A 21,530-nucleotide genomic window follows, 5' to 3' on the forward strand; every position below is an offset into this window, starting at 1 on the left:
GCATCTAGATTCTAAAACAGATGACTCTCATGAGCCATTTCTTTAAGTGAATCAGAAAAATTCATCAGTTCTTTTTAGCAAATGAAATGTTTAAGTTAATAAAAAAAACTCACAGTGTATTCTGATTCTTGAAAAAATGACTCTTATAGGGCAGTTCTTTTAAGTGAAACAAAAACATACATAACAATCTAATTACCGAAAAAATATATATATATATATATATATATATATATATATATATATATATATATATATATATATATATATATATTACTCGTGAGCTATTTCTTTTGTGAATCAGAAAAGCTCAGCACAGTCAGTTTAGTCTGATTCCCAAACAAATGACTCTATAAGCCATTTTATGTGATTCAAAAACATACAGGACAATCATTGTGGCCAGATTCCTACATAAATGACTCAAATGAGCTGGTTCTTTTAAGTGAATCAAAAGCACTTTAGCAGTTACTGAATTCATTTCTCTCACAAACTTTTATGGGTTTCTGAATATTTGCTTTTGATGGAGTATTTGCTATTTCTGAAGCTTGACAGTTTCCATTTTTTCACTTTCATTGTATGAAAAACGGTACCAGTGTGCTAAACAATGTGCTAAACTTCTCCTTTTGTGTTCCACAGAATAAAGAAAGTCATACAAGTTTGAAACAAACATGAGGGTGATTAACTGATGACAAAATTTTCATTTTTGGGGGAACTATCCCTTTAAAAGACTGCAAGTGGCAGCAACCAACACTTTCCCGCTGGACTGCAGTAGCCCTACAGAAATCATTTCTCTGTTGGACTAAGAAATACTATCACCTTTACTTCACCAAATCATTTTTTCTATAACATAATTCTTTCCAGCAATGGAGGTGGAGGTGAAATTCCTAAATACAAACGCCCTGTTACTTTTCTTCACATCTCACCTGGCAGAAGACGGGTTTGTAGCTTTCTGAAAAAATATGCGCCAGCTCCTCCGAGTCTTCAAAGTCTAGCGTCAGGCGATCCACGCATAGGCACTTGGAGTGGAGGTGGTCAGCAGAGGTCAGCTGGTTGACGTCAGCCCACTGCACCATGAGTGCACGATCGCCCAGAGGTTTGCCCAAGAGTTCTGACCGTGCCCTGGAGGCCGAGTCCTTCTTCATGTACTCAACAAAGCCGTAGCCTTTGGAGTGGCCCGTAAGGTCGCTGTACACCAGGAAACAGCGTTCAATGTTGCCATAGGAGCGCACCAGCTCCTGAAACTGGCTGGCAGTGACTGTGTAGGGCAGGTTGGTGACACACAGGAGCGAGTCCGTGGGCTGAAGCTGGACGGTGATGTCACGGCCTCGGACTGATGTCTGGTGCAGAGTTCGGATGGCATCCTGTGCCTGGTCGCCATTTAGAAGGGTTACGAAGGCTAGTGAGACACACACACATACACACACATACACAAAAAAACATTAATAAAACACTCAAACAGCAAATCAAACGGATCTTGAGTGTAAAAAGCAACAAGAGTAGTACTACATCCTGTGAGTAAGTAAGAACTAAAATTGTGGGTCACGCTGAGGCTAACAAAACACAAATGAAAAACTCAAACATAAAAATGAACATACAGGCCAGAAAAAAACATCATAACATGACATTAAAAAATTACAGTTATGTTAGTTGATGCATTTCATGAGAAGAGGAGTAATTATTTTTGTTACATCACTGAAACAAAGAGCAGACTGTGGATGAGACGGAAGTAAACATTGACTCTCTAGGATCCAACATTAATGTTAACTGCAGTGAATACAAAAGTTAAATTCCAGCGCAAGCATCCTCACTCATATATCACAATTTTACCAGACATGTAATGCACGTAATTCACAATCCTTTAAATTCCTTCTATGCATGAAACTTAAAGTCAGCATGAAATATTTTTTAAATGCATTGATCTTATTGTGAACTATACATCCATGCATGTTTTATTTCTTTTAAATTTTAAACATTTTTTTGTTTTTACATTTTAACTCAATCTTCAAATGAAAACAACAGACTTCTCTCTGGTGAGGCATGCCGGACTTTTCCAAATCATTTAGTCCACTTAATCCCTGCACTGCAAAAAATGCTTTTCTTGCTTAGATTTTTGTACATTTTATTTTTGTTTGACTTTATTATTAAAAATAGTGTTTTTTAATTAGCATGTGGTACTGAAATTGGTACCGAGAACCGTGGATTTTCACTGGTATCGGTACCGAATACTGAAATTTATGAGACAAATGCGATCTTGAAGGTACACACTGCAAAAAATGCTTTTCTTACTTAGATTTTTGTCTTGTTTCCAGCCAAAATATCTAAAAATTCTTAGATAGCATTTTTTTGCAGTGTGTACCTTCAAGATCGCATTTGTCTCATAAATTTCAGTATTCGGTACCGATACCAGTGAAAATCCACGGTTCTCGGTACCAATTTCAGTACCACATGCTAATTAAAAAACACTATTTTTAATAATAAAGTCAAACAAAAATAAAATGTACAAAAATCAATGCCATTCTTTATACTTATTAATAGTAATAAAAGTATGAAAAACAGTAAACAGTAAAGTTTCACCCAAATTTAATTTGTCTTTTAATTAATGAAATTTAAACACATTTTATTTTTTTGGTAAATAATGGGGATTTACTATTAAAATTAAAATATGGAAGAAATATTGTGTGATTATTGCCATATGCGTCAAGAACCGGGTTGACCGGGTACTCGGTACCACCGGTAGCCTACTTAAAAAAACCTGGTACCGTGACGTTTTTATTTTTTTAGTACCGACTTGGTACCGAAGTAGCGGGTCTTTTGACAACACTACCATGCCCACATCTTAAAATCTATTCAACAACTGATGATGTATTTCACAATTTGGAATAAAAGATCTGCAGTTACTTATGATTCTTATGAATTAGCTACTCAGTCTATTCTTCTCAGTCTTCTATTTCAATAAAAAATGTAAAAGCTAAAACTTTACAGATTGCCTATTGGATTGGCATAGGCTCTCAGTTTACAAACCTGATTAATTCCTGGAAATGTGTCAGTACAGTGAGCCCGTCATAAAATAATCCTTAATTACCATTAAATTCAATTAAAACATGTAATTAACTTCACAAGAAGTCTGTCGATTTAATTATCAAACATAAAAGGATTTAACATGATTTTTAAAAACAGGGCATAAATTGTTTGAAAATATGTCTATCACTCTTGCCGAGGAATAAAATATTTTATTTAGTTACACATACAGTAAAATCTAATTCTGAATATGTTTCGCACATTACTTGCAATTATATATGTGAATCCAGCATTTAAGCACAAAACCCAGTTTATAACATTTATGCTGTTTATACAGTAAATGAGTCTGTTGCATTATTTCCCAGTAAATTGTTTAGCAAGAACTAATTGGATGCTTTCCACCCCCTCAGAAATTAATCAGCGCTTTAACTGCAGCTGAACCTGTAGTGCCCTTTATAATACACAGTGACAATCCTTTAAAACTACAGTAATCTTTTAGAATAAATAGTAAATAACGATTGTAAATACTTTCACACAGGCCCTTGATCCATAGAAGTTAATCTCATTTATACTTCATTTTTTTGTCCTTCTCCATCCACCTCATTCCTCCCTTTCTTTTAACTAGAGTAAATGAAGCATAGCTAGGCATTTTCTTATCCGACAAAGAGAAAATACAGAGCGAACAAAGAGCAGCTAACACAATAATCTTAAAAATCACAGCCACTTTAGCTGGTGACAGCGCTGAGACGGCCATTTTTTAAAACACAGGAACCTGATTATAGCCTTCGTCTCAATCTGTGACAGTTATTAGTTTTTTTTTCCTGGCTAAGTCGAGTTATGGGGGTTGTGTGGTGGGGGCTTTATTGTAACAGCATAAAGCCTATAATTCTTCTGCCATGAGACATCTAAAATTACTCATTAATGTACAGTGGAGTCATTAATAAGCGCTACACAGGGACTGACATGAAAATGAATAGCATGACGTGGCTCAGCTGTCAATAGACGATGACATTACTGTCTACTGCAGATCTTGCATGGCTTCTTTAGGTCTGTTGTGGTCAGTTGAGTCTAGATTGAAACGTTTATCATTGGATTCTAGAAACATCACAAAACAAAGGCACAACAATTACAGCAATTATAAAGTTAAAATCACAGCGTTGAGCCTCTTCATCCCATGAGCATTGTCTTTGCTCCGTTTGCCCGTTCTTATTACACTCATTAGACTTTTCGCTAGCTCTGAGATGATAATATGCTGGGGAGGAGTAACACTCACTCAGCTACTGTGTACAACATGAGCTCTACTCACACTGTGAGAGCTCATTGAGATTCATTAAGCCAGGGTGTGAAAGATCACAGCATTTAAAACAAGCATGGGCTTGTATCTGTTAGCACATGGGGTTAGATGATTGATTCAGTCGCTTCTGTCCAGGCTAATGACACTCATAAAAAATCGTTCCAACTAACTGGCTAACTGGCAAACTTTGCATATTTCGGCTAAACACTCAATGTACTTCTTTGGCAATGAGAAAATTGTATTAGATCCCACTATTTCATGAATTTACATCTTGATACCAAGAGACTGCTTTGGTGCATGCATGACGTGTAATATATAGCTAACACAAATGAAGGGTCAGAAACCTTGTGCCACTTTTGGCAGGCGCAACGGTAAACATTGGCACACCAGCAAAAATTGAGAGAGAGGAATATTACATGATTGTCATTTTGTTGGTTTTGGAAATGTTGAAGTCAGGGTCCAAAATGAACACTCACAGAATGCAAAATATGAGTACAAATAGGCTTTGCAGAGTAAAAAAAAAAAAGAGAGAAATCAGGATAAGTGTAAAAATGATAAACTGACACTGACTGTTTTAAGTAACATGCATGATTCAAATCAAAAACATACAAACCATCTAACCGATGTACCTCCAGAGGATAGTTTACAATAAAAAAAAAAAAAAAAGAAAAAACATATCTGACCTTTTAAAACCAAAACTGCATTATACACTACTGTTCCAAAGTTTGGGGTCATTATTATTAATATTATATTTTATTTTCTTTAAAGAAAACTTTCATTCAGCAATAATGCAATAAATGTATGTATAAAAGTGACAGTAAAGACTTTTACATTACAAAAATTATATTTCAAATAAATGCTGTCCTTTTAAACTTTCTATTCATCAACAAATTATAAAAAAAAATAGTTTTCACAAAAAATATTAGGCAGCACAACTCCGGTGAAAATAAGCAATGCTTCTAATGGTTTCTGAATGATCACTGAAGACTGGCTGAAAATTCAGCTTTGCCATCAGAGGAATAAATTACATTTTAAAAATATATTAAAATAGATAAACAGTTATTTACATTTTTAACAATATCACTGTTTTGCTGTATTTTTTATTAAATAAATTCAGCATTGATGAACATAAGAAACTTATTTAAAAACCTTTGAAGGGTAGTAAGCCACCAAAACTAAAATATGAGGAACAAATCATGATGTTTCAGACCTATCAAAATCTTAAAGTTTGGTATATTTCTCGTGCCAAAATTTTGTATGATCAAATCTTCATTCTATGCCATGTTTACACCTGGTATTAAGATGCATTTTGGTCAACTGGATTAGTAGACAAGAGAGACACATTCCTGTTTACACCTGCTATTTAAATTTGTTTTCCACCTTCACTTTAATCAAATTTCCTGATTTCTTTGAGGGAAGGGTCTGTGGGCAGGTGTATATATGGGATTTTCTGATCTTCCGATATAATATTGGGAAATAAGCTCATACTTAAAAATGCAAAAAGAGATAATGGAAAATGATACAGAAAGCAGCAGCTTTCGTTTCTGCTCTAATAGCCGCAAAACTATAATACCGAACGCTGTGAGTCTGTTACATTCTTCACCTTTAAACAAACTTACTATTTCAGACAGCCAAGTGGCTTTTGTGGCTGCTCAAACACATTCAACAACATCACATGATCATCTACACAATGAAAGCAACCCAGACTAATGTGTTTTTGGAGTGATTGAAAGTGGACAAGCTCAAAACAAAGGGTTTCACACCCCGTTTACACCTGTATTTAGAATTGTCCACTTGTAATCGGATTTTAATAACTCATTTTAATATCAGGTGTAAACAGAGCCCTAAAAATAAAAAAGTGCAACTAAATATTTCAGTTGAACAAGCTGAGCTCCCTGAGTGAGATCCCAGAAACGCCTTTGACTTGCATTATCCTTAATCTGCCATGCTAAACACTTCAGCACCGTGAATGAGGATTCAGCCACTGTGACACAGACACATGCTATCACTGTGGTTTTAGTTTACAACTAGGTCTGTAGCATAGAGCAGACAATGCAGCTCTGCCCTGGTACTGTGCTCGTTATGGCTTGTTAGGCTCCGTTCAGACTGGGTGTCGTTACCAGATGGCTGCAATATCTTAGCAGACCAAGGCCATCAGCGCCGGGCCAAGTTTGGGTCCTTCAGGCTGTGCCTTGACAGAGTGTCCTCCCCCCACTAGCTGCCTTCAGCGGCAGAGCACAAACAAGCCTTCCCCTGCTGCTTTACAGCATGTCAATTATCAAGCATTCAGGCAGACGCACATACACACTATCACAAACACGCAGACAGACGCTCTGTGATCCAACTAGTATTTTATGGCGTGTCAGCTGGCAGGTCAGAGATACACAAACACACATGCATACCTGTAGTTCCCGACTGCAACTATATCAATTCTAAGGTCACCTGACCTAATGTTTAATATAACGCTACAACACACACACAGATTTTGGCGTCCACTTACTATATCTCAGCATGTCAATTACCACTGAAAACACCCAACAAAGCTGACAGCTGCTATACTGTAGATTTGGGGTATGTATTCTGATGAACATGCAAAAGAACAAACAGACACACTCATCTGGTATCTATAATGTAAAATCAGGCTTTGGAAATGAATCTGTTTTTGTTGGAGATGGACCAAAATGCTCTGAAAATTGTTTAATTTAAGATGTGGAAGCAGAACTGATCACCAGTGATAATCGCCTGATGGATGCCGGTTAGAAAAGCTGTCCAATGTTGTCAGCATAATATGAAATAATATGACAACTAAAAAAGTATTAATTATAGGTTTTGCTGATATTAAAAAGTTGATTTGTTGAATGACTTGTTCATCCTATCGTGTTTATATAAAAAGTGGTACTTCCATTTTTTATCACAATCAGTTTTTGCTTACATTTATATTTCTAATTATTATTTATTTATTTATATTTATTTCCTAATTATTATAGTGTAACAGCACAAGAAATGCTGTTGCTCAGCTCTCAACTCTGAGATTGCAGACTGAATTAAATGTGTTTAGAGGGAAAGACTGGATGGAATAAAATAACACAACACACATCATGTGTCTCTTTGCTTTGCTTTTACGCAACTTTGAGCTCTTTTATCATGACTTATGTTTTACAGGGCTCGTACCAGAGCACTTCATAAGTGCAATGCTGTACCGGGTGAGCTAACGAGAAAGTTTACTACACTAGAAAAGCTATAGAACTGCAGATGCAAATGTCAGAATTAGGGGTGGGTGATAAATTTGTCAACCAGTAGATATGTTTGACTATCGTCTCTATGACGGTTACACACTCGCGTGATGTTGCTGTGCTACATGGTCACGAAAATGTGTTTTTAAGCATCGTGGTTTAGAAACAAGTGATACGATCAGCAGTGAAAGAGAACTTATTTTGCTATATGCATGTGCAGTCTGAGAGACTGTTTTTAAGCGCTGTCACAGAGGTGTGTGCACGTAATGACTCTGCACATAGGGCGCAGGAGTTATTTTTGCTGCTTTATAGGCCTCTAACAGTTAAATACACATACTTGTATGTGTCAAAATGCTGGTATTTGCAAGTAACCTCGTAAACACAGTAATTTAGTGAAAGCAAACATTTGAAAGCACACGTGTAACTGGATCCGGGCAGCTCTTAAAGTGACAGCAGTCATTAATATTAATTCCTGCTGTCTGTCATTCATGTCAACCAAACAACAAAAGAGACAAAATCTCACTCCTCTTGACTAAATCACTTTTATAACTTTAATAAGAAAAATATATATAATAAAATCTATTAAAACTATATATTTAATTTACACAGTGGAGAATATGCAGTGTTTTTATACATTTGATTACTTGCAATTTTATTTATTTATTTTTTATATTTATTTGTTGTACTGTAGTTTTTTTGTCCTATTGCTTGTAATTAGATTCTTATTCTTATTTAATCGCTGACTGTTTACTTGTCTTCAGTGAGCTTGAGCTTCTTTTTTTTTTTGATTTCGGCTAGTATTCGTTTTTTTTTTTTTTTGTGATAGTGACGCTGGAGAAAGGAATTATGACATTTCTATGGTATCAAAATTTTTTATATCTTAAAGACCTTAATTAAAGCAAAATTAACTATGTAATATCGTTTCCATGAAATAAAATTACTCATATTGTGTTTTAAGATTTTTGGTAATATCGCCCACCCCTAGTCAAAATGTACTGGTTTACAAACCATGCACTCTGGTAAATGCAAAAGGTCATAAAACAGTATTGTGTTATAATTATAATTTGTGTGAAAAGGCATAAAAGTGGTTGGTGTTTTACTGCCATTAGTGTTCATTTCAGCTGAAAACTGCAGTGAATTTTATGTATAGGTATGTTTTTGGAGTTTTTCAACCACGTTGTTATAGGCATGTTTTTCCAATGATCCTTTGTTGGAGGATCCGCCACCATTATTATGGAGTGTCCTAAATAAAATCTCCTCACACACACAGTACAACACATCCAAAATAGATCTGAAAAACCCTTGCATACAAAACTGAGTCAAAACAGAAAAACAAACTAAATGACATTGCTATTCCCATTTCCAATTCCGCGCAGCAAAGATGCCCGATAATGGAGCGGTTAAATGCTAGCATTACCCAGCCTCAATATTCAAATGTGTTCTACTCTTCAGCAGCCACGACTTTGGCCTTTGTCCTCCTGTGTGTTCATGTTTGAGTGTGAGAGTGTGTGTGCTCCTTCTCCAAAGCCGCCTACATTTGCCACTGCATCAATTAATGATGATCTCCTTCTGCTTTCCCAGCATCAGTCATCTGGCTGAAGTGGTTGTCGGGCCGAGCAGTAACTCCCACACACTCCCGTAAAAAGCCGCTCTAAAGCTTCAAGTGGACAATGAGACCCCCATGCCGCTATTGGATCCATTTGCAGCCCCCTCTCTCGATCTTCATCATCTGTGAGATTGAGATGCATGCTGGGTGATTGTTATGATGGAGTGCTCATGCTGTTTAAATGACATACATCTTATCATCACCTAAATACATGCATCACCTAAATAAATGGGTCTGAACCGGTGAAGATCATGTCATCTCACCTCAAAAATACCACTAAAGGAAACAGAAATTACGTTTAGCTTAAAAAAAAGAAAACACAAAAAACAACAGCTTCTCAATGCTGTGATGCTAAAATTATGTATTATTTTAAATTGTATTTATACATCTTAGTAGCATGTGTTGCACTTCCTTCAGGGCTCTAGACTCATTCTTCCCACTGGTTGCTCTTTTGCGACTAACTTTCTCAGTTTGTCACAGGAGCACATAATCTGGTCACAGGCATGGCATACACCACATGCTATATTATATACCGACTAATAAATTACAGAATGTTTAGCAAACAATGAGAAATGAAATAGCCTAAATAAAAAAACAAAAAAATAAAGAAAGCCTCCATAGTCATGGGGAAGTCGTGGGCCTAATGGTTAGAGAGTCGGACTCGTAATCCAAAGGTTGTGAGTTTGAGTCTCGGGCCAGCAGGGATTGTAGGTGGGGGGAGTGACTGTCCAGCGCTCTCTCCACCTCAATACCACGACTGAGGTGCCCTTGAGCAAGGCACCGAACCCCCAACTGCTCCCCGAGCGCCGCAGCATAAATGGCTGCCCACTGCTCCGGGTGTGTGTTCAAGGTGTGTGTGTGTTCACTGCTGTGTGTGTGCACGTTGGATGGGTTAAATGCAGAGCACAAATTCCGAGTATGGGTCACCATACTTGGCCGTATGTCACTTCACTTCACTTCACTTCATAGTATAACGTGAGGTAAACAGCAAAGATAACAAGCTTTTTAAAATGAAAACAAAAAGAAAAGTAAAACTAAACTGGCTGTGGGTGACAGGACTTTTTTTCCCACAAGAATACCAACATGTTCACCTTCTCTGGTTTAAGAAGCGGTCTTCTACATTACTTTAGTGTGAAAACCAAATCCTCCATCTGCCGTCATTTCCTCAATATTTCCTCAATATATATCCTCAAAATTGTAATTTTCTCAAGATGGCGCTGCTCATGGCAGCCATGGTGCTTCGCTATCCAGTTGCTTTAGTGTTTTTGTTAGTTTTTCCTGTTTTTTGTTTCTCAAACACGATCAGTTTTACCAGAGAAGAACTGCTGAACATTCGCCAGAACACACCACAAAATCTCCTACCAGTTTTCGATTATTCGGATGTTTTGCTGGACATAGTAGGTGCTGTTCAGACGCTTCAGGACACGCAGACGGGGGAAGCAAGCCGGCGCGCTCGTGAAGCTCAGACAGGCGGATTTAGAACGGCGTTGCCTAGCATCCATCTGGCGAATCTCTGCTCTCTACCAAACAAAACGGACGAACTCCTTCTGCTCTCCCGGACAAATAAGGATTTCTCAAACTCTGCTACTCTGTGTTTCACAGAAACCTGGCTGAACGACGCCATTCCAGACAGCGCGCTTCATCTGCCGGGCTTTCAGCTGATCAGAGCAAATCGCGACACAGAATCAACGGGGAAATCGCACGGCGGCGGGACATGCTTCTACATCAATGAGAGGTGGTGTACAGATGTAACAGTGTTAAAGAAGATGTGCTGTTCAGATCTAGAAGCTCTCTTCATTAACTGTAGGCCTTTCTACTCACTGCGGGAGTTTTGCTCGTTCATTCTCGTGAGTGTTTACATTCCTCCGCAAGAGCACGTGAGCTCAGCTTTACAGAAACTAGCTGATCTGATCACAGAGGCAAAACAACAACACCCAGACTCTGTTTTAATCATTCTTGGGGACTTTAATCAAGCAAATCTCTCACGTGAACTGCCAAAATACAGACAGCATGTTACATGTCCCACCAGAGAAAGTAATATATTGTATCACTGTTACACCACAATAAAGAATGCATATCACTCTGTTCCACGGGCAGCTTTGGACCTCTCTGATCACTGCCTGGTTCATCTTATATCAACCTACAGGCAAAAACTTAAATCTGCTAAACCTGTGGTAAAGACTGAAAAGAGATGGACCAACAAGACAGAGCGGGTTTTACAAGCCTGTCCCGACCTTACTGATTGGAGTGTGTTTGAAGCTGCTGCCACCAATCTGGACAAGCTCATAGAGACTGTAATTTTATATATCAGTTACTGCGAGGATATGTGCATTCCCACCAGGACTTATGTAACATTCAACAATGATAAGCCATGGTTTACAGCAAAACTCAGACACCTTCGTCAGGCCAAAGAGGACGCCTACAGAAATGGGGACAGAGTCTTGTACAATTAGGCCAGGAACACACTGAATAAGAAGATTAGAGTGGCTAAAAGGATCTACACTAAAAAGCTGAAAGATCAGTTCACTTCCAATGACTCCGCTTCAGTGTGGAAAGGCCTGAAAGCCATCACCAAGTACAGGACACCATCCCCCAGCACTGAGGTGAATCAACAACTTGCTGAAGACCTGAATGAGTTTTATTGTAGATTTGAAACCCCCCACACCCGTCCTGACCATCTCTCTACACAACCGTTAACACCTCCAACAACCCCCCCTCTCCCCCACTCCTGTACTTCAGATCAATGAAGAAGATGTGCGCCAGGTCTTCAGAAAGAACAAGAGAAGGAAGGCACCAGGCCAAAAAGGTGTGATACCAGCCTGCTTGAAAACCTGTGCTGACCAGCTGGCCCTCATCTTCACACAGATCTTCAATAGATCTCTGGAGTTGTGTGATGTCCCTTCCTGCTTCAAACACTCCACCATCATCCCTGTTCCAAAGAAACCCAAGATAACAGGACTTAATGACTACAGACCTGTGGCTCTAACTTCGGTCGTCATGAAGTCATTTGAAAAAAAAACTGGTTCTAGCTTATCTGAAGGACATCACTGGACTCTTACTGGACCCCCTGCAGTTTGCTTACCGAGCAAACAGGTCCGTGGATGATGCAGTCAACATGGGACTGCATTACATCCTGCAACACCTGGACAAATCAGGGACTTATGTGAGGATCCTGTTTTTGGACTTTAGTTCGGCCTTCAACACCATCATCCCTGCACTCCTCCAGACCAAACTAACCCAGCTGTCTGTCCCTAGCTCTATCTGTCAGTGGATCACCAGCTTTCTGACAGATAGGCAGCAACTAGTGAGACTGGGGAAATTCATGTCAAACAGCCGCTCCACCAACACTGGTGCCCCTCAGGGACGTGTTCTCTCCCTACTGCTCTTCTCCCAGTACACCAACGACTGCACCTCTAAGGACCCCTTTGTCAAGCTCCTGAAGTTTGCAGACGACACCACACTCATCAGCCTCATCCAGGACGGTGATGAGTCTGCCTACAGACAGGAGGTTAAAGAGCTGACTGTCTGGTGCAGTCTAAACAACCTGGAGCTCAACACGCTCAAAACAGTGGAGATGATCGTGGACTTCAGGAGAAACCCCCCTGCACTCTCCCCACTCACCATCATAGACAGCACTGTGACTGCAGTGGAGACATTCAAGTTCCTGGGATCCATCATCTCTCAGGACCTGAATTGGGACACTCGCATCAACTGCATTGTAAAAAAAGCCCAACAAAGGTTGTACTTCCTTCGCCAGCTGAGGAAGTTTAACCTGCCACAGGAACTGCTAAAACAGTTCTACTCAGCCGTCACTGAGTCTGTCCTGTGCACTTCAATAACTTTCTGGTTCGGCTTAGCTACAAAATCAGGAATCAGAAGACTACAGAGAGCGGTTCGGACTGCTGAACGGATTATTGGTACTCCCCTGCCCACCCTTCAAGAACTGTATACATCCAGAGTGAGGAAAAGGGCCCAGAAAATCAGAAAATCACTCTGGATCCCTCACATCCAAGTCATCCCCTTTTTTGAACTTTTGCCATCTGGCCGGCGCTACAGAGCCCCAATTACCAGGACAGCCAGGCACAAGAACAGTTTCTTCCCCCAGGCAATCCAACTTATGAACAGTTAAATGTTAAAGTTAAAGATTTTTTTTCCATCCTGTGTGTCGATTTTTTCCCCCCGTCGCTCTGTGACGAAACGGGCCATCCAATCAGATTTGAGCTAAGATTACGTGCCCGGGGCAGCTGCTGTTGCACAAAAAGGGAAGAGTAGTGGCACTGGCTGCATTCGAAAACTTATGCTGCCTTCACGCCATATCATGATTACCTGTAATTTTGAGATGACAACACGTGACGTTCTACTCGGAGCTATTCACGTCCTCGGAATTGGAATTATGCTTTTCTATGGCAACACTATATTATTTATATAATATTTAATTACTGTAATACTGATTTCTTGCTCTTGCACTATCAAAAGTGCAAAATGTTAATCTGAAATATACATTTACACACAAACTAACCACCAAACGCAACTTTCAGACGCCATCTTTATTTTTTAGCTCAACCATCACGGAATGGAACGCACAGGATTGTGGCATATCAAAAGCAGCAAAGGATACATCTATACTGCCTTCAAAAATCAATCAGATGAAGGTGTCTCATGAGACAGGAAGTGAAGCTAACTTTGGATTCGGACGTGCTTTGATGCCTTCCTACCTTGAAATGTGTCCTCCGAAGGCAGCATTTTTCAGTTTTCGGATACAGCCACTGTTTCAAAAACCAGTGTAAACAAACAAACGCCGAAGAAGAGTATCCCGCAAGAGAGAAGAGAGTGGATGCGGAGTTCTTGTTGGTATCTGAGGACAGATTTATCCTCACATGCTCTTAATATAATTTCTATTAATTCTCCACTGAATAATGTGATCTGGAGAGCACTGTCCGTTTTCTTCCAAGTGCGTGAGTGTTATATGAGTCTGAGCGCATTCACTCTCTAGATCTTCTGTATAAAATAAAAAAAATAGAGTGAAACATTTTTCTACACATGAAATATGAAAGCAAATAGACATACGATTATGACAATATATTTTCTGTATATATCGAATGATATTAAATCCAAATATGAGATAGGCCTACATGTCTGAGGAAAAATGCATTGTTGGTCGGCACCACCTACCGTGCAGGCATGAATTAGCAGAAGGTGAACAGTCGTTGCTCAGTGTGAAAGAACAGTTCGTCGGCGATTCGCCTCGCTTTTTCGCATCGCACTCAGTGTGAAACGGCCTTTATGGTAAAGAAAACTTAAGGGACTTAATTAAACACCCTCAATTTTCATGTAAAAAATGCAAAATAGTCCTAAAAATATTTCATTTTATTTAAGCATCTTTTTTTTTTTTATTTATATATTTTTGACATGTTTTGTGAGATTTACCCAAACTCTTCAACCATGATTGTATATGTCATTGTCAGCAGGGCCGAACACAATTCTCCGCTCCCAATTTGTGATCCTCGAAGGACAACTACAACATGACAAGAGCCAAGAGAGTGGGCAGTCATTTCCGGTGTGTTTCCCTCATAGATCATGCGTATCAGATAGCAGCATTTTTAACGGCTATGATTTGTCACTGTACATGCTGATGAACTGTCCGTTGGGAGTGAATGTGAACGCTCACACGGCAATTAATTTCAGGGCTGCAAATCAGTCATTTAGAAACTGGGCACAGCAAACAGCAGCGCACATAACAAGAATTGAGGCGTGAAATGACAGCATGTGGGCTTCTAATGGTGTTCTTCTCCTCCCTTTGGGACTTGAATTCAGTTGTTATCTGTGCTGTCTCTCTGTGTGATAAGCCACTGTTGAGAGAGATCAGTAAAGTGCTGTCACAGGCATGAGAAGAATCCTGAGATGCTGAACTGATGGCTGAGCGTTTTTATGCTATTGTCTGCATAAACGTCCATATTTGAAGGATCTGTACTGTGGGAGACAATGTATTCTAAATATGTTACTACATCCAGGAATTAAAAAGTTTAAAAAAAAATATCAACTGAAGTGAAGAACAACTGTTCTAAGGAGTATAAAGCTGCAGTCACCCACTGTGTCTTGTAAGAGGCACGCAGGGAGAGCATTTAGCTAACTTCAATCTGGCAGAAAGCTTAATAAAGCATTCAGCTGTTGTTCCGCTGGTCATGCAATATAATATAATATAATATAATAATTATTTTCCTCCGCAAAAAAACTCCTCATGATCAAGGTATTCAGTGCTATTAAGCATTGCTAGATGTTAAAACCAACATCTATAAATTATCTGTCAGAAAGCTTAATACAGCATCATAGTTCTGCTAGTCGTATAATATAACATAACATATGTTTTTTTTCTCAGCAGAAAAACTCCTCATGGCCAAGCTATTCTGTGCTATTAAGCTATTCCTCCATTTTTTGCGCAGCCATAAATTAGCTGTTTAAATGAGCTAAATTAGCTCTTTCAATGACCATATCAGTCACGACCAGCCCGTTTTCACCTTGTAAACAAACATAAAGGCAATGCTACAACACAAAAAGCAAAAGGGTTTAATCACTTAATTATATACCTTGACATAACCATCCATAATTGCTACTTTTTAAAAATATGCTATGAAACCAAAAAAAGCTTCACAAAAGGGTCTATATATGAGCCCCTCTCGATCACACCTAGTGCAGTATCCCATGAAAGGCCAGAACATTGATGGCCTATCAAAAATAATTGGGCAAAATCAGCAGGGCTGTACGTGAACCCATATATATAATGAGGCTGAATGAGGATAAAATGTGCGCAGAGAGACTTTTATCAAAGACTCTCAACTTCATGGTCACTAAAGCAGCTTCAAATCACTCTACAGACATTTCAACTGCATTAGTCCGAAAGAAAGGTGTCAACTGACAGTTAGTAGGTGAGATCAAAAACTTGAAACTGAACTACATATACTGTTAATAAAGCAACTAATAACAAACTTTCTTCAGAACTTAAATTTCAAGAGCTAATCACATCATGCGGCCTCTTCTTATGCAAAGTGTTCTGCACAAAAGTCTGATTGTAGACAGAAATATTAAGATATATGAATTCTAAAATAATATAGTATATGATAAAATATAAAAAAATTTAATATTTAGGATTGATCTAACTAAATGATGTTGTACATCCATACGCAAGGAATAATTGATGACGTGCAATTGAATTATTAGAAAAATAATGCACACCCGAGGCCTGGAGTCAGTTATTCTGCTTATGCTGTGGTTACCACACCTCAAGACATCGATCAGATGACATATTTCAAGGCATTCGTCCGGTTTTGTCCTTAAAACACTAGTGTGTATAGGATTAATTTCTTACGCATCTCATTCAACGCTTCCGTTGCTAATTCCTAAACCTCATTTTAGACCAAGTAACGAAGGCTTGAGTCGTTGATAGCAGACTAATTATGCAGCTAATAACTAAGTTATTAGAGAGAGAAAGCAAGAGAGATTAAATGTGTGAATTACCTTTCTGAGTCTGTGCATCTCTCAAAAGTGTCTCTCAAAAGCAGCAGCATTTCTACGAATAGTGAAACTTTAAGTAGCTACATTTTCTTCAAGAACATCGCCGTTGCCTCGCTTGTGAGAAATGCCATGTAGATTTTAAGTTGCTAAACTATTTTACTGATAAAATCGTCAGAGTAGCGCTAACAACGTTAGCATGTTTATGTGTTTGTACTGCATATGTGTGTGTTTTGTAAGGGAGAGAGAGCAGGAGAAATAGAGTATGTGCTTTCCATACATAATAAAATGTGATTTTGTGGCAAAAACAAGGAAATAATCTGACGTTTTTATCCTATTATTTACTGTATTTATTGTTTGGTCAGTGTTATTGTGGGTTTTGGTTATTTTGCTGTTTTAGGCTGCAAGGACCTTTGTAATAACTGAAATCATTCGACGAAGTGATATGAAACTATAAAGGCCCGTTCACACCAAGGACGATAACTATAAAGATAACAATATTAGCGTCCACACCAGCGAACAATATCATCTGTTTATTCTAAGCGCATGCTCGTCTGCCGCTTTAAATTCTTGAGCTCGTTACAGCAGGATGGATTTTGATTCAGCTGGAAAAAATCATTCTGAAAGTGATTCCAACGATATTGTTTCTCTGTGCCTTTATCGAGTTGTGGTGTGGACTCTGCTATTCTTTAATATTGAGAACGATTTTTAGAACTATATCTTTAACTTTATCTTAATAGTTATCGTGCTTGGCATGAACGGGCCAATGCAGTCAAGACCTGCTTGAAACTACGTTCCCCATGCGTTTCCCTGAAAATAATTGCACACCTTAGAACGTTCATCAGCCAATCAGATTCAAGCATTCAATGTTCCTGTAGCATAAGATTTATAAATGAATCCATCATATCAAGGTCCTGAGAGGGAAAAGTCAGTTTTGTGCTTGATCATCTGTATTCATTTTACATTCTAAGTCTTCCAAAAACATTTGACGCAAATGACTTTTTTTAGATGTTAAAATTCTTTTTACTCTCTAAGCTTAATTTGCAAAGACAACTACAAGTAAGCCATTCGTAGGTTGATTCCTCTGAAAAATATAAACACTTTGGCTCTTCAAAACATACTACCTATTAACAATATAAAAATTAAAATGTTATGAAAAGTTTAGTTTAGTTTATTTATTTAAAAAGAAAAGCCAAAATGTAATTTGATCAAACAAGTAAGCAAACCTTGACGGTCTGAAATTGTTACATGCAAAATCAAAAATTTTGCAAGTAGTTATGTAGTTTATCATCTATGTTAACTAGGCCTATTGAGCCAGTGTGGTTGGGCCAGCGTAAGCGCTTTTGATCCGTATGTGTCTTCATTACAGGACAGTGCAGTTCACACAAAAGTTCCATTGTTTAACTTTAATTCCCATGCCCACCGCATCCATTGTCATTCCACTGCCTGTCCGGAACACCACACATTCCTTCAGAATTCCATCACGGAATGGATGCCCCTATTGAAACAAGTGAGTGTTTTTAATTCTATAACTAGAGGATGGGAAAATCCAGGACAGCTGACAGTGAGTTCTAAGTGTTAAATTAACAGGCTTTGTTTCGTAATGCGCCGCCATTAACAAATGCTTTCAAACCACGCAGCCAATTTGTTGGGCTCACTGAGGCAAATCTTGAGTAAACTTTGCATAGGAGATGGAAGATAAATATTCCTCATTACCTAAAGAGAGGAAGCAACAGCCCGGAGCAAATCCCTCTATACGAGAGTATGCACCTCTTCACGCGCACAGACACCCTCTGTTGTTTTGTAATTACAGGGAAAAACTTCTTCACAAGCCACACTTACCACCTCCATTAGGAGCAGAAAAAATAAAAAAAGACAAAGCAGACATCACAACGTGCATTATTTTACTAGAAAAGCTATGCAGTCGGGAGGAAGAGAGATAGAGGAAGGTCTGATCCCTAATGGCCTTCCCAGACACTGACAATTCAATTAAATGCACTAGTGTGTACAGTAGGTTCTCTTGTATTACTTTCTTCTCTGCAATTTTCTCCAGCTGCTGTGAGTCTGTACTTTCACATCACTCCTGAGTGCAATAACAGCATCTCTCAGATTCCAATGGGCAGAAATACCTAAACAATAAACCTATGTAGAATTATTACCGGAAAAAAATGAATCGTTTCATCCATAAGTCCAAAAATCCAAAAATAAATAATGTATTTTCTTCTAAAGCTTGTGTCCTTTTCCGTCCTCCTGTCTCTTCTATTTGAGTGAAACTGCTTTATCATGCTGCTAAAACATTCAGAGAGAAAGCAGGAGCCAGATTCAAATAACATTCCTAAGAAAAACATTCTTCAAAACCACTATTTTCTTCTTACATTGTAACAAATGTTAAAAATGTTAGTAGATTTTATTCTTGATGATTTTATTAGTGTTAGTAGCTTTATTAATGTTAGTAGATTTTATTCTTACTCTCTTTTACTTGTATATATATATATATATATATATATATATATTTGAGAGCTTCTTAAAAATTCTTCTTATATGCCAGCAAGTATTTTTGTTTGTTTGTTTTTTAGCAAGGACACATTAAATGTATTATGTGTATATATATATATATGTGTGTGTGTGTGTGTGTGTGTGTGTGTGTGTGTGTGTATACACACACATTTATAATAGTTTTAATTGAATCAATATATTTTAATTAGAATAATTAATTAGTTCATTAATTAGTCAGAAAGTGACACTACAAACTGGAATAATGGCTGCATGCAGAAAATTCAGCTTGACCATTACAAGATAAACTACATTGTAAAAATATAATAAATTAGAAAAGTTATTTTAAATTGTAGTAATAATTGTAGTTACTATTTCTATTGTATTTTTGATATAATAAATGCATCCTAGGTGAACAGTAGTGTGTATATAATTTATGCCAAGAACTTGAGTGGACTGTCGTATGTTGATCTAACCAAATAGAGTAAACATACTGGCTCTGCGATGCTATCAAAACATTGCTCTGTTTGTTTGAGCCTTGAGTTTGTTATACCTTGAGAGCGATCTGTTATTATCTGCATGGCAGTTACTCGGCGTATGCAAGTTCTGAACTACGCAACCTAGATGTAGTCATCTTTGCTTCATGCTAGTTACAGCTCTATAAAACCCTTAAATACAACACACCTGCATCAATACGTGGGATAGATAGTGCACTAGAGGTCAGGCGGTACGACCCATAATTTACACCATCAGCATTCCTCGGACTGAACATACCACTCTGAAGATGAGCTGCCTCTCTTTCCAGACAATCCAAACATTTATAAAGCTGGAGGGCCTGCAGCTGCTAAAGGAGAAAGCCTTGTTTGGCATTTAAAAGTCATGGGGGAGAATTTTAACCTCTCTTAAGAGGCTTCAGAAATGAAAGAACAGAGTGTGTCTGCAAAGCTGGGCTGATTTTAATAAACTCAGCTTGTCTATAGATGATGTTTATATGTCTTTATAGAGTCTGAGCACTGAGGACCTCCATATTCTAGAGTTACTTACATTTAAGGCAGGCTGAAATGACCTTACAAAGATATAGCCAACAAAACCTGAAATAAAGACGTGTCAGATGTGACATCTCTGAGATCTCTGAGAATTCGGACTTGTGCTTCTAAGAACGGGCGTTTGAAATGAGAGCTTGCCACTATTGTCACTATTTTTGTTTTGGAAGGCAGCTCTTCCCTGGCAGGCCTTAAAAGCATATGTTCAGATCAATTAGCCTAGGAACATTCATAATGCAGTATGAAGCATCTATAACATGAGGAAGAAGGGGGAGGTGTGTAATTCCCTTACTGTAAGCCTCCAGCATTGGGAATATCACAGCATATTTCAATTCCGGGCTGCACGCCAGACGAGACAAGAATTCTTTTTCTGTAGGATTTCTTTTTTCCCCCCATCTTCCACCATCATATAAGCTGTCATTCTTTCTTCCTTCTCTGATTGCTTTCTCTCCCTGCAGTCTCTATCAATATTTCCTCGCCTTTCCTCATTTCCTCTTTGGTAATTCCTCATTCTTTTTCTCTCTTCACAGCTCTTTACTTGAACTCAACTCTAATTGCAAGAGCAGGTCTATATACCATGTGAATCCGTCATTTTTAAATTGTTCAACTTATTTCAGGCAAGTATTAAAGAGCTAAAGGAACGTTCCTCGTCCTGCAGGCACGCTGGACTCTGATCCTCGACACCGGAGCCTCTGCAGGGGTGCTGGCAGGAGGTGACAAGCCCGAGCGGCTGGAGGATGAGATCATCACAGTGTTTCACCTTTATCCCTAGATACTGCTAATTAGAGCATGTGGGAATGTTTGCAATGCTGCCAGGGGTTTTAGGCACTGACGACATTTAGCAGGCCAGAATCCCGGCATTACACGAAGGTGCAGGTTGATAATCAGACTTAGGTTTAGCACTGGACTGTGCAAAATACCCATGTGTGAAATATGCCGCTGTAATTACGGTAACCGTGCAGCTGAGGCTCAATTCATCAGTAGCCACGTGTCGCTTGGCTACGGCTGGTGGCAAAATTAATACGATATATCAGCCGATATTTTACAGTTTTTATTTATCATCATTAGCCGAAACGTTTTTCTGTTGGCCGATAAGTTTTGGAAATGGGACGTTTATTTTGACAGCTCTGAGAATGACAGCATAATTTTTTTCCCACATGAACTCATATTCATATTCATAATTGGGCAAACTTCTATAGTGGTAAACAGAAAATACAACTATATATATATATATATATTACATTCTGGTTTGCCCCAATAGCAAATAAATAAATAAATACTGTATACTGAAAGTAAATCGTATTAAAACATATATTGTATTAAAAATAAGTATATTGTTT

At 38.3% G+C, this 21,530-nt stretch overlaps 1 protein-coding gene across 2 annotated transcripts in view; it reads right to left on the minus strand.

The window, feature by feature from the left end:
- The window catches only part of raver2 (ribonucleoprotein, PTB-binding 2), an 83,027-nt gene that overhangs the window by 46,270 nt on the left and 15,227 nt on the right, over positions 1–21,530 (minus strand). For both annotated transcript variants that reach the window (XM_058779056.1, XM_058779055.1), the window contains exon 3: positions 921–1,393. In XM_058779056.1, the coding sequence (XP_058635039.1) occupies positions 921–1,393 (473 nt within the window). The remainder of the gene's footprint in view (positions 1–920; positions 1,394–21,530) is intronic.

The sequence above is a fragment of the Onychostoma macrolepis genome, chromosome 06 (assembly GCF_012432095.1).
Source record: "Onychostoma macrolepis isolate SWU-2019 chromosome 06, ASM1243209v1, whole genome shotgun sequence".
Classification (NCBI taxonomy): domain Eukaryota; kingdom Metazoa; phylum Chordata; class Actinopteri; order Cypriniformes; family Cyprinidae; genus Onychostoma; species Onychostoma macrolepis.